This window comes from Ylistrum balloti, unplaced genomic scaffold (genome assembly GCF_031769215.1).
Source record: "Ylistrum balloti isolate Yb309-2 unplaced genomic scaffold, AGI_CSIRO_Ybal_v1 Utg370530, whole genome shotgun sequence".
Taxonomy (NCBI): domain Eukaryota; kingdom Metazoa; phylum Mollusca; class Bivalvia; order Pectinida; family Pectinidae; genus Ylistrum; species Ylistrum balloti.
In genome coordinates, this window is record NW_026782338.1 from 195,588 (window position 1) to 209,836 (window position 14,249).

A 14,249-nucleotide genomic window follows, 5' to 3' on the forward strand; every position below is an offset into this window, starting at 1 on the left:
TTTATATGGTTTGACCAAACGCAAACAGTAGGCCTCACGTGCAAGTTGTCAGCAATCGACATCAACATACTCGAAGTCTATTTTAGTGTCAATATTACTTGTGTGAAACCTGTTGGATAAGGTGATTTAATTTTAATCTGCGCGGAAGTGTTAGACAGATTCTTTTAACTATGTGGCTGTGTTGTATATATGACAATGAAATTCAAAGTCCGGTTCTTAGCTCTGTAACTTTTGAATATTAATTAAAATAATTTTATATTAATTCTCATACCATCTTTTATGCCGATTTTATTTTATTTTTTCAATGGAGATGGCAGCAAGTATTTTTTTTTTTTTTTTCGATTTCCATCTTACCCAAGCAATGGGATGTTAATGGACTTCACTTTTTCATATTGTAAAGGTCTTGTCAATGTGATATTAATGTTGGGAAAATGCAGAAAAAATGCTTGCATCCAGCGTCAGCTTCGGATTTATATTACGAAAAGTTCAAATCTCATTTATCCCTGTCGAATAATAATGGTGTTCAACATGTCAGAAATGGGATCTCCATTGCAGAAAATTGCAGTTACTAAAAAAATCTATAAAATTTGAGATCAGAATGTCGTCACTCTACCCTACCGTCGCGCCTCGTCGTCGCCATCTTCAAATGTCCCCTCCGAACCATAAACGGCAGTAATCTTAGTTCTTTGGTGACACACTAGTTCTCACGAGACACGTTATCTTGTTTCATAGCAGAGACAGATGGTTAAGGTTCCCTTGAGACAGGTTGTTCTGTTAGGTTTCCTGGAGACAGATGGTTTAGGATCCTTGGAGACAAGTGATCTTAGTTTTTTTAGAGACAGGTCATCCTGGTTCTCTTAAATATACATCCCAGCATCGAGACACGTGCTCTTGGTTACCTGGAAAGTCCGCAGGGTCCTGACTATCTGCGATTAAAAATATCGAGACACACTATCTTAATTCCCTGGAGACACGATATCGCTTACCGGGTGGCAGACTTCTGATGCTTTGTGAAGTTGTTTGTTACAATCACGATCATGAGGGGTTTTTTTTATAGAACAAATATCCTTATAATTTTATCTATCTTCTTTAAAAATATTGCTCTCTAAATTTTAAGTATTCAATTATATGGATTCTGACTTATCATAGGGATTTACAAGTATATTTTAATCTATACGTGGTCTTAGCATTGATCTCGGACTTGAGCAAGCCCATCAGCTTTAAGGTGCTGTAGCCTTACACAAGTCAGATTTTTATTTCTGGCTTTGACCCAAGGTTAGCAAGGTGCTACATATGAATTCAGATTCATGAAAAGTATCCAATATACGAGCCATAAGGAATTATCTACTGCTTCATATACATTATTTTGTCATAGACATAATTTTCGTGAATAATCCAGTTCTTGTGTTTTCGTTGCCGGTCGTCCACGCATTGTCCAGACATGTTTTATTAGTCCGATGTCGTCACGCCGGATGTTGATCGATTAGAGGTGCATTGTTAGTCCTGAGAACTGGGCCACATTCATTACAGACTAAAGAAGCTATTTTTATTACCAAATGGTGAGTATTTCATCTATAAATAATCAGTTTAAGCTGCATAATTTTGCAAAAAGTTTAGTATTTTTCCAAAATAGCAAAGCTGCATGAATTACGCTTTAAAGCATATGGCCCCTTTTGTGGGTCATTCCAACAAATGGCCTCCCCCCTAATCTTAAGCTAACCATGCCAACTTAGACTTTTGAATCACAATTTTTCGCTTCTTACATTGCAAGCTTGTCGCTTGTATTTCGCGATTTTGATTATTGGATATTTAAGGTGTATTTTTTGGTGCAATATGTAAATAAAGGCGGTGAATTTGAAGACAGATTACGAAGAAGCACAAACTCCTTGGCCAGCCATTGAATTTGTCCGAATCACGATTTTATTAACATATTTCGTAGGGAAGTTGCTCTCTTATGTTTGAACACTCGCCATCAGATATATCAAAAGTTTCTTATACATTCGAAACTCGCAATATTAATTTACTGTGAAAATATATTTCCGTTAAAATATTAAAATGACCAGTAATTTGATAGCCAATTATAAACTGGACACTGAAGCCTTTTTTTGTCCAAAATTGATTTTGTCCTGAAAGAATGAAGTACAGCTGATGGCTTTAGTTTCACCTTTTGGCTCATCTGCATTTTGAAATATATCCCTATGATCATACTTCTTAAGATTATTTTTTAAAGTATTGAAAAGTATGTTTACTTCTGAGAAGTACCTTAAACTTTCCATGATAATAAATCACACCAACCAATCAAATACTTCCTTTAAAAATTCTTGCATGACTTTGAAAAGAGACAAAATTCGGTGATTAATGTGCGAAAAAACCCAACCCATAACAACATAATTGCCAAACCATTAATCTGTTAATTTATTGAAATTCAAGAGGATAAATCCCAAGAAAAACAGGAAAAAAATCCAGTAAGCACATTTTTCACCTTTGGTTTATTTTCATATCTGATCAATATGTGTAACTAAATGTTTATAAAACACATTACCAAATTAGACCTAGCTTCTGTTCATAGTACAAGAGTTTGTTAACAGTGCTCAAAACAAATATAGATAACATTTGAAGCTCATATTGTCCATACATATCCTATTATCTACATGATGACCTTACTTTATAGTGCATCAGTCAAATATAACAAGTCCGGAATGGTTTGTCAGATTTTAATGTAATTCATCATGTAGCATTTATAAATTCAGAGGACAGAATTTTGGTAATTGAGCCTGACAATACAGACTGGACTCACTGTTGGCAGACTGAAGTATTTGAAATATTGAAATATGATAATGAGATGTTTTATTATTAACACTGAAAGGTGAGAAATGCTGACCTTGTTGATTTTTTATGTAAAAGTCAAGTGCTGTATTTATGTGGTGCTATTTATTCCTACCACATGAAACGGCAGGCAAAACCTTACTTGACTCTTAAACTGAATGAATAAAGAGTTGAGTCCTACAATCTTAACTCCAATATCAAGTAGATATTACATCGCTGCACTTCAAAATTTATTCATGAATTTCGTAAGTGGCTTAGGGTCTTCATAGCAACATTTTTCATATTGGTAAACAAATAATAATTTCTATTTTCAGGTAATATCAACACTGTGGGATCAGCTTGTGACACAAATCGGGATCTGACAACGATTTACTAATAGACCAGGGTACTTTATCCAGTCATGGATATTCCACCCCTGCACCTCCAGCCTGACCGGCGAATGGCTGACCCACATTCCGTCGCAAACATGTCTGAGGGAAGGTTTAGCACTGAGTTGAACTCTCGAGTAGCACCACAGTACTCTGCACCAAGGATGTCTGATTTAGGAAGTTATCCATTTGTTCCAAACATGGCTGATGATAGACTTCGTCAAGATTCAAACTCCATGAACAAGAATGGGAATCGGCCAGGGTCAACCCAGTACACCGTTCCAGGAATGGAAAAAGACATGGATTCAAATAGTTCTGACAAATCCGGACATAATCGTGGTCAGATCCCAAATCCCTATATACCTTCAGGAATGCAAGACACTCGTAAACCTTATGAGTATAAAGATCGATATAAGAGGAGCATGTATGGTCCGGAATTCTTTCAGGCAGCGACACAACTTGCCAACTTTGGGATGCATAATCAGGCAGAGAAACAGCCTGACACACATTCACAAAAGTCCAACGATGCCATGGATCCTTATCAAAGGAATACGTCTTATGGTCCAGAATTCTTTCAGGCAGCAACACAGCTAGCTAATTTTGGCATGCACTCTACAGAGAGACCTCCAGAAACAGATGTCTGTGGAATGGGAGGGATTCAGACAGGTTTCCTGCCAGGTAATTTTGGAATGCAACCACCAGGTGGAGAAAAACAAGTGGAAAAAGAAATGGATAAGGACCCTAATAGACACAATGCCTATGGCCAAGAGTTCTTCCAAGCTGCTGCTCAACTGGCAAACTTCGGAATGCGTTCAGTTGAAAAGCCGCCAGAGTTTCAGAACTTGACAGATGTCTGTGGAATGCCGGTTTTCCCTGGGGCTTCTGGTGCAAACCAGCAAACGCAGAGCTCGGAATCGGACAAGTCTGATAAAGATGTCTATCACCAAGGAGATCATCAGTATGGGGCCATTCAAGGAATGGGGAAAAAGAAAACTCCAAAGAAACCCAAAGTATCCAAGGAAGATGATGGCAAGCCTTACAAGTGTGAGATATGTGGTAAGGGTTTTGGACAGCCACATGACCTACCCATTCATTTGAAGTCACACACAGGTGAAAAGCCTTATAAATGTAATGTTTGCTGTAAAGGATTCAAACAAGCCTCCATCCTGAAACGCCACCTCAGAATTCACACGGGAGAAAAACCGTATGAATGTGACATCTGTGGAAATGGATTCATTAACCGTAACCAACTACACAAGCACCTTAAGACCCATGAAGGGGAGGAAAAAAAGCCTCTCAAGTGTTATGTCTGCGGCCAAGATTTTAAAAATGAGATCACAAATCTGCAGATCCACTTCCTTACTCACACAGGAGAGAAACCCAACACTTGTGGCGTTTGCGGGAAGCGTTCTAAGGACATGAACAAGCTTCAGCGTCACATGATGACTCACACAGGCGAAAAACCATACAACTGTATTGTGTGTAAGAAGGGATTCAACATGCCCTACACTTTGTTAACCCATCTTCGTACTCACACTGGCGAGTACGGGTACAAATGTGACATCTGTGGCAAAGGATTCAATCAAACAGGGGACATGCAGCGCCACCGCAGGACACATACTGGTGAAAAACCTTACAAATGTGAGACATGTGGCAAGAGTTTTAATTTGCTGTACAACTTGCAAACTCACCGTAGGATCCACACAGGTGAAAAACCATACATCTGTACCACATGCGGAAAAGGTTTCGCTGATGGAGCCAACTTGTATCGACACAGCAAGACCCACACCCAAGAGAGGTCATACAAGTGTGAAATCTGTAACAAGACCTTCACCTTGGCACAAAGTGTCCAGCGACATCGCAGGCTGCACACTGGTGAAAAACCTTACAAGTGTGAAATATGTGGAAAGACCTTCAGACAGAAAGGAAACCTTGGTGTCCACAATAAACGTGTCCACATCAAACAGGCTAGACTTGCTGCTGAGAGGGAAGCAAGGTCCAAGGAGGATGCCGAAGCAAATGCAGCAGCTTTGGCTAAAGCCAAAGAGGCAAAAGCCAGACTGAAGGAAGAGAAGGCAAGGATCAGGCTGGAAAAGAGGGAGGCAAAGGCAGCTGCAAAGGCAGCTGCCACTGCGGCAAGGGCTGCAGCCAAATCTGAAAGGCTGCGACTTAAACAGGAAAGGGAAGAACGTGAAGCTGCTGAAGAAGCAGCAGAAGTTGAAGAAACACAGATTGAAGATGAAACAACAGTTGAGAATTCAACAACAGTTGAGGATTCAACAACAGTTGAAGAACCAGAGACCAGAAAAGAAACAGGCATGGAAGAGGAGGAAGAGGAAGAAGAAGAAGAGGAAGAAGAAGAAGAGGAGGAGGAAGAGGAGGAAGAACATGTAGAACCAGAAGCACAAATGGAAAATCAAGGTAGATCTAGAGATCATGAAGACAGACAGAATAACATGGAGGGTTCTGAAAAATCAGATTCAGAAGCTGAGAGTGAAAGTGAAGAGGAAGAATCCATGGATGAACAGGATGGAGATAAAGAGCAGAATTTAGGTCTGGCACCAACGATGGAATAACAGTGTGATGGTAAGGCATCCATCAAGACTGCCATAGACAGTATCAATATGGACAGGGAAAAAAATGTTGGGTGATATAGCACATATTGATACCTCAACCTTCTGTGACGGAGGTCGATGCCGGTCAGCTATTTCAGGTCAGTATTACACAGATAACGAATGCCCTCTACTAGTAATTGAGAAATGAACATTCATCACCATCTACTGAACACTCCATAGGTGTTATAATGGACCAAACGCAAAAGCAGGGAAACAGAGATTGGGTTGCATCATTAAATATTTGTCTGTGATCAGGCATGTTTCTTTTGTAAAAACTTCAAACCACAGACAAAGGAAGCACCTATACAGCAAAGACTAACAGAACTGCTGTTACCATGTTCCAGAGGTCTTGTCTGCATTTATTTTCTGTTAAGTATTAATTTCTAAACATAGTGTGAGTGATCTTAATGTATATTGTACTTTTCTGATAATTAACCTACCTGCCCTTTTGTATCTCAAAGTAAGATTATTGAAAATTATTGTTGGTGATAAGCAAATGAAATTATATTTTTTACATGCCTGTATGTGGATGTGTGGGTTTGATCTGAGAAATTTTGTTGTCCTTCAATTCTAGAAGAAATCTTTCATACTTTTATTGAATGCTGTGATTTGCTTTTAAATGGTATTGTTTGACCTTTATAATGCTGTTACAGTGTCCATGTTTGATTTATTTAAAGAGTAGTTCAGATTTATTTTTTTGTGTTTGCCTTTATGATAGTCTTCCCAAATGTGGTTTTGCTACATTCAACATGTTCCAGTTAGAAGAAACAAACACTGTTTTGAGTATAGTTTTGAATTTCTGAGAATGGCATATTTTAACCAAGCTATATCTAGATCAGTATTTTTTTTATTGGGTGTATAGTGTTGTAGCACGGAACTAGACTGAAGGATGCTTTTTTTCACATTAAAAAGGAATCTGATAGATTAAATTAGGTACAGAACTTGGAAAGAAAAAATAAACTACAACAAAGAATTTAAATTTTAATATGTCATTTGATAAATAAAAACATCTGTGATTCTTGAGAAGGTTGATTGTTAATGAGTTGAGGTCGATAGAATTTGACTTTGAGAGCTGGTCATGCCATTGTTGATTTCTGTCCCACTATTGTCATTTGAAACCTATAGATGGTTTCCCATTGACTGATCCTGTCCTTATGGGTTATTGCTGAATCCTGGTTATTATTTCTTGTTTCTAATCAAATACTTCTGAGCACTGCAAAATTAAAACCTCAAGAAAGGAAACTTCAACCCGTAAATTATTAGTTAAAATCAAACATAAAATAAATCATTCACTGACCTAGATATTGACTCCGGTTACCAATTAATGAGCTACTAGCTTCATAAACTACATTGTACCAACAACATTATCTTAAAATTACAAAGTTTAAAAGAAGACATATAGTTTGGGACTAGTTTTGTTTAGAAGGATGTTTAATTAAATTAAATATATAAAACAATTTTGTATATACCATGTTAAAAGCCTCAGTTTCTTAGGGTGTTCAAATTGTACTTTGAACACAAGTTTGTTTGTTTTTTCCCCATTGTTTTGTGAGAAGTCAATGTGAGATTTAAAAATGAAGACCATTTTTGGTGATTTTATTCATACGCTTGTAGAGGTATACAATATTTTTCAAAATCCAAATTGGTTTTTGTGAAAAACATATATCTAAACAGAATCCAAAATCTGAAGAAAAAATTTCTTTTCATATTTTTATTTCCTATTTTTGATAGGAAAAATCAAATATAAATTATAATTTATGAAAAAACTTTAGTAGGTGCTACATTGGTGTTTCATTGACTTCAGCTTGTTGCACATTATTGAATGGTGAATTGTTGAAAACACTATTTTAAGATTTATCTTTATAGAGAAACAAGTATGTAGTATTTGGTCAAATTTAGTTACTTGAATATGATGAGCCAAGAAGTAAGGACAAGTTTTAAAAAATTCAAGAATAAAAACATGAAGACGGATCAAATTTACCATTGTGTAGTTTTATCAGGAATTCATCATAATCAATGTTGAGCATTCTTATGGGTAAGTTATTGAAATACTTTTTTATCACAGGTTTAAGTTTTCATATACATGTATATTTTACTGTTTTACATGTGGCAATCATTTCCATTTGCAAAGAGCAGATAACTCTTGCGACGATACAGATCATTTTCTTTCCGCACAGTTATATAACATTCATGCAATGTACAGATTTATTTTTTCCCTCTTTCTTTTTTTATGTTAAAACTTAACTGTTGTGAAATATTCTGTCGTTGCAAAAATGTTTTACTGTTTCAAAGGGATGTAATTTTTACAGTCAGAAAGTATCTGTGTTTTTTGGGGATATTTAAAACCAGGTTTTAAAAGTGTGTTGAGGGTCATGATCAGAAGTCAGATGTGAATCAAACATGAAAATTCCTGTTGTATACAGATTTATTTTTCATGTGGTAAAGAATTATAATATTCTCTATATTTGTTGATTTGTCTCTAACTGCCAAGTTAGAAGTTACGATATTTTAATTTGTTGGGTTTTTTTCGTTGAAGGACTATGTAAAAATTATATCATCTTGAATAAGTGAGTATATCATATTGTGTACAGATTTGACCGTGTAATTATTGAACAGAAACTATTTGTGGATTTGAGAGATTGATCCTAAGTATGATAGGTATTGCAGTGAGTGTTGTTTGTTAAAACAAGTTTCACAGAATTTATCACAAACCATGATATGATGATGAGGAGGATATACCATAAAGTATAATCAGTGTTAGTCTTCTTTATCTGTCAGTTTACCAATTTTTTTTTTCATCTGTAGAATATAATTTACAATTTCTGTATTCAATATTCCTGCCAGAGTGAATGCCAGCAGTTCTGTGCAAAAAACGAAAGTTGAAATTTCGAACAACTTTTCAGTCAGTTATATATATGATTCCTGTTTTTATTCAGCAATAAGTCTGTGTCTGGTAATAAGCCCAGTGTTAAAAGATCACAAATAGATGGTTATTGCAATGTGTGCCAAACTGTCTTGTGACTAGACATGTTTGTTTAGGTAGGTAATGATATCCTGTTATGATCAAGCAAAGAAAGAAAATATGAAATTTTCCTTTTAAGTCTGATAAACCTTTAACATGTTTTACAAACAGTGATCAGGACTTTTTTGAAGGGGCCCTCTGGGGCTGAATATGAGCCCTCTTTCCAGTTGTAATTCATAATCTGGCCAAATTTCCCAAATATATTCCCAAGAATATATTCAGCAATTTTCTTTCAAATTGTATATGTTTGCCCCCTAGGCTTACTGTCTGTTTTGGAAAAGGGTTAGCTAGTGAAGAATTTTCTTCATTTCATCATCTTGTTTTTATAAATAGTGAGAATTTGTGGTTTAAGTAATAAGTTTATGAATTTGAGCATGATTTAGACTAAGTGACAGATCCAACAATTCTGTTTTATTTTATGTTCATTGGTTAAAAGTTCAATTAATTGTCAAAGTTTATGAAGTGGATTTTTATATGCATATTGATATATACTCTATTGTGGTTCTTGAACTTTTTGAAACTCATTGTTTTAAAATGCGAAAAATTCTTATCTTGGTTTGGTCTTGAAATCTAAAAACAGATGTATAGAAAGATGCTTCGTGTTATAGAGAAAAAGACAGCTGATGTGAGCACAGTCTCTGCTTTGTATTGCTATATTTTGATAGTAGTTATGTTGAATTGGAATGAAATAATTTTCATTATCAGTGCCTCATACACTTGTAATTTGAAAATGTTCAATAAGTATATTAAAATGTTGAACAACTTTGGAATTTTTCAACCATTTACTTTACATATAGGAAGGGAAATAACTGTATAATGCTGTTCAATGAAAATTTGAAATTATTTGCAGAATTTGGTTTTTGCAGTTTTTTTGTAGTTGATTTCTTTGACTGTGCTTGTGCAAGTTTATGCTCTTGACCATTAATGTTATATCTTGAGAACCTCTCAGCAGAACCTCATAGTATCTTAAGGTAGTCTAATGTCAAAGTTCAAAGAGTCAAAGGTCACTTTCAAAATCTTCCTCTGCAAATTCATCAACCAATGACTCTTCTATGCAATAGAATGGGGGGCATTGATGACTTGTAGTATATAAATTTTTTTTAGATTTTTTGTTCCTTGATGATATTTTACATTTGATTAGCAAGTCTGTGTTAAAATTTTAAAGTGATGATAAAAAATGCAAATATGAACTTTTTTATGTATGGTTGGATTATGTTTGAGTGATCTTACTGAAAGGTAGAAAACAAATAAGGGGGGGGGGGAATTACTTCCATGTGTAGTTCAGATAGATGTTGGTACAGCGTTGGTACGTATATGTCAAAAACCAAAAGATTTTGAAATTTATCCGTAAGTTTCAATAAATGTTGATAGTAGCATTATCAAATGCAGAAAACCACAAATATTTGTTGTTTTACTGACATAAATAGAGTAGTTTTTTGAAGGGTCCTTAATAAGAATGTAAATCTGTATTATTTACTAGCGTGTCTTGTTACTGACTATAGATTTGTTACAGGCAATAAGTCTTTTGCCTTATATGGAATTTGTTGTACATACTATATATATGGGTATATCTTTATATAGACTTGTAGATAATGAAAGAAATATGAAAGAAAGATGGTGTAGAAAACAGGTTTCAGTGATTGAATGTTTTGTTTTGCCTTGGAATTTGAAAAGCAGTTAAAACTGTGACAGTTTTGCTTGATGTCAGTAATATTACATTTCAATAAACTTCAGTGAAATTTCTTTTTATTTACAGAAATTTTTTTATAATCATAATGACACGATCGAATTTGTCTGTGAAGTTAGAAACATGTATATGAAATGGAAAGTAGTGCTACAAATAATTGTATTTTCATATTTTAGATGATTTAATTTAACAGCACTCTTTATACTGTTGAATATTTTTTATCTCTAAATTTTTTTGTAGCCAAATTATCCAGTTTTATTTGGTGAAATCAGTTCTCTCAGTGTGAATTAATTGAAATGTGTTCCGTTAAGAAATTGACGAAAAGCAGTCTTCTAGAGCATGTGAATAGGAAACAGTGTATGTATTATAGATATATTTGAATGTGTTTTATAACTTGTGTAGAGATATAGCAATAACATGTTTTAAGTGATTTTTGGCTTAATTTGATTTAGTTTTAGGCCTTTTAATACTTTTGAATGATTACTTTTGTTCGAGATGCTTTTATCATATATTACTTTGATTATTATATAGTTCAGGTGTTGTTGTGAATTTGTTTAATGAAGACAGTGTGTGGGTGTGTGACAGTGCATCATATTCTCTCCTACCCGTTACTGGAGGATATCGAATGGTGTTGAGATATACATAACATTAAGTGATTTGACAAAATAGCATTAGTCTTTATGAAGAAACTTAATTCCTGAAATGTACGAAACATTATTCTGTACAAAAAATGATCAAGAAATCAGTTAAGAATAACAGGCTAACATTTCTCAAACACTTTAAGTAATATTGCTATGTTTCAGTATCATGTAATTATGTTGTCAGACTTAGACATTTGACCTTGTGCACACACTGAACAAGTATTTTAAGGAAAATAAATGTGCCTGCTGTTGTAAAAATCTGCATTAACTTGCCCAGTCAGTGATGTGAACTGTAGGGAGAGAGAACTATATTTCTTGAAGAGAGAGTAATTTCCTCTTCTGTTCGTCAAAATCATCTATGATAGTTAGGCCGGTGCAGGGTAATACAAATTTTGAGTGAATACTTTTATGTATTAAGTTGCCTATCCATAACGTTGCAAATTTGATATAGAAGTTGTGTTACTATGTACGATACCACAATCAACAGAAGTGACCTTGGTTTTACAGAAGTTAAGTCTTTGAATTGATACTTGATCTTAGAAAGAAATCTCTGTATAAATGAACTGCATTTGTTAAGTACAAAACTAAATACATGTGCAATGCAGAAAAAGATTTACTTTTTTTTTCTGTTTTTATTTAACAATTTTTTTCATTTTGTAAGAAAAATTTGTCACAAAAATAATGCATGTATATTACTTGTTAAATGTGGGATGGAGAAAATAATAGATTGAACTGCAGGAATCCACACAAGTACTGTATAGGTATGATTATGAAGTGTGTTTGATTTACATGAGGTGTTGAGATATTTACATGATATCTATTGGAAGCTTCCACCTATCACCTGCAGTTCAGTCGGTTGGTATATATACAAAATAATCATAGGTTGTAGTAAATTTACATAGAGACAATAAGTCTTCTCTTTTTCCCCCCATGATGTAAATACGGTTTGAAACTCCAATTGTGCAAAATCCTCAGTAATTTTGTAAGGAGGATTTTTGTAGAGAGAAATGGTAAAGTTTATTCAACTGTCAATACATCTACCTGTATGATATATGACAACAGTGTCGTCAAAACCTGTGTAAACAGGGTGTGATTTTCAGAGAAATACCATGGTACTGAGGTAGTGGTTTGTAATGTGGTTTGAAAAACACTTGCTGTGGATACTTCCTATGTGAGCATACAATATATTTCCAGTGTAATGTTTGCAGATTGTGCAGGGAATTGGAAGCAGTAAGTAATAAGGCCGAAACAAAAAAAAATGTGATAAATGGGAGATTTTTTGGATTTTTTCATACTTGATAATTTGCATTTAGGTGACAGATTTTTTGAACTGTAAAATGAAGATGATGCAATCATACTCTTTAATTATATGTGAAACTAAAAACACATTTTCCGATATGAAATTAAAACAGTTTTATACATGTATATATATATTGTCTAAAAATCATAATTTACTTCAGGTTTGTAAATTTGTGATACATCTTTTACACCAGAAATAATGTGAAAATAAAATCTTATTTTTTGTCAAAAATTAAAAACTTTCCAAAACTGGTAGTTTAGATATTTGTCATTTTTAGAAGCTATAAAGGAATCACAAAATTAGAGAATATTTGTTAGAATCATGACCTACAATGTATAATGGAGAGCAAGATGGTATTTTATGAAAATTTGAATGAAAGAATGATATTAACAGGAATTTTATGATAAGCAATGTGACAATAAATGAAATGTGCTATATTTGGAAATATTTTCATTTTACGTCATAAAAAGCATTGAATGTCATTTCGTTGAAGTACAAGTTTGAAATTTTCCAAAACTTTTTTTTTGTTACCAACACACAGATTTAAGTATCTGGAGGTACATTCACCTGATATAGGGACCCAGATAGTGATAGACGTTTTAATTTTTGGATAATTATTTGAAATATTCTTTTGGAGGAAAAGGATTCAGTGGGAATTTTGACATGTTCTTATATTTATTAAACAATAATAAAAAATTCATTTTGCTTTTCTCCAGATTTAATTTATGAATTGAAATTAAATTCACAAGTTAAGTTTATCATCTGTATAATTTCTTGACTTAGAAAAGTGGCTTTACATTATTGGTGAGTCATTAATGGTATGTTGTCCAGACAGCTGTTTTCACTGGCTGTGTATATCAACATGCATACCCAGTATAGGTATATATATACGGTGAAGTTATATCTAGAATAGACTTGGTGTGATTTGCGTTTCAATGTGAAATTGTATTCATATACATGTATACTACTAGTAGCTTGTATGAAATAAAAAAAATATCTAACATTTTGTAAGTTGTCGTTTTATATTGTTTATTAAGAGACTTGAAAGAAGCTGTAGTGATAGAGTAAATTAAGGGCAAGCATCTAAGGCTTTTATAGGTGACTGGCTAATAATCAGGACATGTCAACAGTACGCCACAACCTGGCACGAAATTAAGCAACCGACAAAATCCCAGGATCCGTGGGAGTAGCCATGATTGAGAATTTCTATAAATTCTCTTAAATTCTCAAAAAAAAATTTCATCATATGCAGCTAAAACATGATTGTTTGGGCAGATACAGAAGGTTATATAGTTAAATTATTTTATACTATTTACTTCTGGTGAAAAATTCAGAAATTGAATTGTGCCAAAAAAAGACCAGAATTACTTAAGGTTAACTTCATAAAATGGACATAACTTTTCAGAAAATCATTGAAAAAGAAAATTAGTCCTAAGCTCACCATCACAGATTTATATTATACAAGTTTTATCCATCACAAATAGATGGATGGATACCCTGACTATTCGTATGCTGGTTTTAGTGGAATAGATGTGATGGATGAGTAAAAACTGATGCGACATACTGACAGGACAAGGGAACTCAACTCTAATACGCTGATTTACTGCTGGCAATTTTTAGCTGGCACATTGGATGAAAGTTCTGGTGTTTGCCTTTCTCTCCGAAACCTTGCAAACTTTTTACTGATTCGCTTTCACATAAGTATGTGTGGTCGATAAAATTAGAAGTTTTATTAGGTCATCTGACCCATCGTGCTTCGTCCGTCGTCGTCTGCCGTGCGTAAACTTTTC

General features: G+C 34.2%; 1 protein-coding gene across 1 annotated transcript; it reads left to right on the top strand.

Annotated features, from left to right (window-relative positions):
- The first annotated feature begins 3,226 nt into the window (after nt 1-3,226).
- LOC132555939 (zinc finger protein 227-like) lies at nt 3,227-5,770 on the top strand. The gene has a single exon (XM_060220310.1). The coding sequence runs from the start codon at nt 3,227-3,229 to the stop codon at nt 5,768-5,770; it is 2,544 nt and encodes an 847-aa protein (XP_060076293.1).
- The last annotated feature ends 8,479 nt before the right edge of the window (nt 5,771-14,249 follow it).